The sequence below is a fragment of the Myotis davidii genome, unplaced genomic scaffold (genome assembly GCF_000327345.1).
Source record: "Myotis davidii unplaced genomic scaffold, ASM32734v1 scaffold580, whole genome shotgun sequence".
NCBI lineage: Eukaryota > Metazoa > Chordata > Mammalia > Chiroptera > Vespertilionidae > Myotis > Myotis davidii.
In genome coordinates this window covers 827,717-832,730 of record NW_006293313.1, presented here as the reverse complement: position 1 = coordinate 832,730, position 5,014 = coordinate 827,717, and the positions used below count along the sequence as shown (strand labels likewise).

General features: G+C 37.8%; 1 protein-coding gene across 1 annotated transcript in view; it reads right to left on the bottom strand.

Moving 5' to 3' along the window:
• LOC102756035 (dimethylaniline monooxygenase [N-oxide-forming] 2) overlaps positions 1-5,014 on the bottom strand; it is a 15,052-nt gene that overhangs the window by 6,111 nt on the left and 3,927 nt on the right. The window contains exon 2 of the mRNA XM_006766995.2: positions 1,588-1,776. Within this exon, the coding sequence (XP_006767058.1) occupies positions 1,588-1,776 (189 nt within the window). The remainder of the gene's footprint in view (positions 1-1,587; positions 1,777-5,014) is intronic.

Below are 5,014 nucleotides of genomic sequence, written 5' to 3'. Positions count from 1 at the left end.
TTTTATGTATAAGAAGTTCTATTTGATTTTGTCAAACAAACTCAAAAGAAGTCTGGAGGCTTTGCTAGAAACACATGATAAAGATTTTTCAAGGGCCTTAGAGTTTGCAAATTGTAAACACAACTAGGTAATGCCCAGAGTGTTCCAAAGAAGAAAGAAAAGCTATGAGTTCTTAGAGTAAAAAGTACATTCTTGGGAAGAATCAGTCTTGCATTCTTAGCCTCTGGATTGATCCAAGATGGTAATTCTCTAGAAGACCAGTGCTCTGGATAATGGCTGTCAGGTGGTCTGAATACATGAACATGTTTTCCTTAGTCCTTTAGGGGGTAACCAGAGGGTTGTCTAGAGGTTTAATGTATAACCAGGCATTGACGCAGGACTGGAGAGTTAAAAAGTTTACGTTCCCAGGCTAGTTAAACAACAGAATTGTTTCCTCATTCCTCAACCTACTTGATTTCGGTAATTTAGCAACTTGACTGTAATGACTCCACGTTATTTCTTCCTGCTATTCTTCACTTTCAAAGAGTTAAGAAACAGTAAACTGTGGGATCTCGACTCTTTTATACATGACAGAAGGAGCCTGCTCTTTGTATGTATTGTGCTTCACAGGGATTATTAGTTTCAACATGAGACACCAAAGCTAAAACTATATTTGCTCTCAGATCGTGTCATTTAAGAGCAGTATGTAGAATCCTTGCTAAATGTGGGTCTAAGTTTGTAAAGATCCTCTTGCCTCACACATTCCTTATCTCTCTCTCTTTCCCATCCATCCATCCATCCATCCACCCACCCACCTACCCACTCAGGCCAACTCAAGCTAGGAGTCAAATGCCTTTTATAATGAGCAATGTGTTTATATTTTCTAGATATTATTATTATTTTAAAAATATCAACCTGGGCATGTCTCATGACTGGGAATCACACTGTGGCCTCCTAGTTCATAGGTCAGCATTCAACCACTGAGCCACACCAGCCTGGCATGGACATTTTAATTGTGCTTACAAATACAATGAAAGATTTTCACCAAAGTCAACTATTATAAATTAATATAATACAAACCTGGAGCAAAACTAAAATTACTGAGAAACTGAGATGTGTTAAAAAAAACCCTAAGCTCCATTAGGAGTTATGTATTCAGAGATGTAATTTAAACTTTATTTCCTAAGCACAGTTAGTAGTTCTCAGAGTGTAGGTTATTGATAAAAATTCAGCATGTTAAGTGAGATATTGGTGTTTTTATTGTTGATCATTTTTTTCTGTATGTTTTTGTTTTTTTAAAGGGAAATGAGGATAGGATTCTTCAGTGGTTACAGATATTAGTTTAAATGCAGTTTCCCTATCATTATCATCATCATTCAAACCTTTACATTTAACAGATGATTTTTCTCTTCTGTTAATGTGTACAATTTATAGCATTAGGGTAATGACATTCTTTTTGGGTTTTCTATTATGCTCTCATCTTTCAGCAAATAATTGGATTGCAATACTTTGTTTTATCCACAATCTCTTTCATTATCAGAGTAACTTCTCTATTTAAATGTGATGTGAACTAATGTAGAGAAAACAATCCCCCCCCAAATACAATACCTGGAACTGAATATATTTTAGAAGATCAAACTTTTTGGCAAAGATTCTGAAATACTCCAGGAGCTTAGAATTGTGCAGGAAGTTTGGGAAATCTTCAGGCATTGGAAAGTCACTGAAACAGGACATTTCTTTGCTGGTGTTGGTGATGACAGATTGGTAGATACTCGCTCGGCCATCTTCCACATTTTCCTAAAGGATCAAATAAAAATGATAATCATGCATTTAAAAATTCCCTTGGTTTCCTAGTCTTCTTCCAAATCTGACTCCTGGGTGATGTGATCCCTTTGGGTGCAGTATACATGTCCGTAATCCTGTGTGGTAGGCCCCAGGTGGCGCCTTTCAGTGTGGCTCACTGGAGGGGGGCTACTGCCATTTGGTGGGCTTGGGAGTGGGAACTATCCTTCTTTGGTCATATTTAGCACCCCTTTTATGTATAAGAAGTTCTATTTGATTTTGTCAAACAAACTCAAAAGAAGTCTGGAGGCTTTGCTAGAAACACATGATAAAGATTTTTCAAGGGCCTTAGAGTTTGCAAATTGTAAACACAACTAGGTAATGCCCAGAGTGTTCCAAAGAAGAAAGAAAAGCTATGAGTTCTTAGAGTAAAAAGTACATTCTTGGGAAGAATCAGTCTTGCATTCTTAGCCTCTGGATTGATCCAAGATGGTAATTCTCTAGAAGACCAGTGCTCTGGATAATGGCTGTCAGGTGGTCTGAATACATGAACATGTTTTCCTTAGTCCTTTAGGGGGTAACCAGAGGGTTGTCTAGAGGTTTAATGTATAACCAGGCATTGACGCAGGACTGGAGAGTTAAAAAGTTTACGTTCCCAGGCTAGTTAAACAACAGAATTGTTTCCTCATTCCTCAACCTACTTGATTTCGGTAATTTAGCAACTTGACTGTAATGACTCCACGTTATTTCTTCCTGCTATTCTTCACTTTCAAAGAGTTAAGAAACAGTAAACTGTGGGATCTCGACTCTTTTATACATGACAGAAGGAGCCTGCTCTTTGTATGTATTGTGCTTCACAGGGATTATTAGTTTCAACATGAGACACCAAAGCTAAAACTATATTTGCTCTCAGATCGTGTCATTTAAGAGCAGTATGTAGAATCCTTGCTAAATGTGGGTCTAAGTTTGTAAAGATCCTCTTGCCTCACACATTCCTTATCTCTCTCTCTTTCCCATCCATCCATCCATCCATCCACCCACCTACCTACCCACTCAGGCCAACTCAAGCTAGGAGTCAAATGCCTTTTATAATGAGCAATGTGTTTATATTTTCTAGATATTATTATTATTTTAAAAATATATTTCAGAGAGGAAGGTAGAGGAGAGAGAGATAGAAACATCAATGATGAGACAGAATCATTGATCGGCTGCCTCCTGCATGCCCTACCCTGGGGATTGTGCCCTGACCGGTAATCGAGCCGTGACCTCCTGGTTCATAGGTCCCATGCTCAGCCACTGAGCCACACCAATTTGGCTCTAGATTAATTTTGCCAAAAAGTTTGATCTTCTAAAATATATTCAGTTCCAGAATCAAGGCTCAGATTATAACTTTGTCGCACTTTCAAGTGGCTTGGTAAAAACTAGCCGGATGAGGGTATGCCTGTTTTCTAGGTGATTAGGGGTTTGGTATGATGTTATTGTAAACTGTACATAAGTATTAGAATGTGAAGGGAGTTTGTATTAAAATATGAAATAGTTTCTGTTTCATATACAAAGATTTAATAATCTGAACTGGATGAATGATAAATCAGAATCTGGACCTGCACAAAGAATTCTTCTCCCAGAAAAAGCCCGCCTAGAGTCTTTTAAAAACCTCTGGCTATTTCTATTTTTGACCACTGGCTTCAAATGGCATAATCCTGGAGTCAAACTGATTGTGTAAAATATTTCTGGAAGGCTCAGCATGATTTAACACAATATTCTTGGCAAGACTGAATATCTGAGTTTCTTATCCAACCGAGTTTTCAAAATCAGAAATATTTCATAAAGCAAAAATAAAAATGTTTTCCCCTCAAGATCAGATAATTTTATAAGTAGTATAGAATCGAGTTAAACACAAAGGCTCTGGAGTTACACTGGGTTGATAACCTAATTCTGTGATTTTTAATGGCTTTTTAACTGTGAGCAAATTACATGTCAGTTTCCTCATTTTCCCCCCTGTAAAATGGGATTCATTAATAATCCTGACATCACACAATTGTTACGAGGTTTTAAATGAGATTAGGGTGCTTAGCATGATGCCTGGTGCTAATGAGTGCTCAATGCATATTTGCCTCTGTTGTTATTATTACAGCACACTAGAGTTTTTACTACTAATCCAGTCAGGGTTTAAACTAAGGTGGACTATTATACTAGAGCCACAATTTTGGATTTTTTTAAGTGCCAATAAGTTGGCTTTAGAATGTGGTTGGCTTCTCTGTCAGGTCAATTTTAAGCGATGAGAAGAACCGATTCTGATGTCTGGGCTCCTCCAATAATTTCAGAGCTGGGGCAAGGCTCTCCTTTGGGGGCTTTACTTTTGTAGTTTGTCAGAGAATTGATGATGACATCACAATTCTTTTTCAAATTGGTTTGGCATATTGGGTCTTGAGGGAGTCACATTTTAAGACAGAAAGTGATTGTTAGGGTCACCAAAGAAGGAACACACGTGGCCAAAAGGAGTAAAAAATTATGAATTTATTAGGTCATCTGGATACCAGCTGGGCTGAGCTCCCAAATGGCACCGGCATCCAAAGACAGGGAGTCAGAGGTTTTTAAAGGACTGTAGGCGGGCTTTTTCTGGGTGGAGTATTCTCTGTGCAGGTCTGGATTCTGGGAAAGTCCGGAGGGGTTAGATAATGGTTTTAGCAAGTGGAATGTCCGTTGTGAAGTGGCCTAAAGATCAGTTCCCAGGGGAGGGGGCATCGATTCAATTATTTGATCAGACCTAACAGTGATGTTTCAGGTTGCATCCATTTATATGTCAATGTTTTCAATAAATACATTCAGTACTGTAAATGTGTTTTCTCTTCCTTATGATTTTCTTAATAACATTTGCTTTTCTCTAGTTTAGTTTATTATAAGACTACAGTACACAATGCATACATATATAAAATATGTATTGACTGTTTATGTTTCTGGCAAAGCTTTCCGGTCAACAGTAGGCTATTAGAAAGTAAGCTTTGGGGGAGTAAAAACTTATATGTGAATTTTTGACCGCATGGGCATTGGTACTCCTCATCCTTATGCTGTATATGTAACTGGGAAATGATAATTATATCCAAATGTTAAAAAAAAACATGCACTGTATTGCTAACTTCCTTGTGAGCACAATTATTAGGAACAATAAAGGAAGCAGAGCAGGTTAATGGCTGAAGGACAATTATGCTTTCGTCTTTTAATACCTCAGTAAGATTACTAAGTGTGAGGGGGA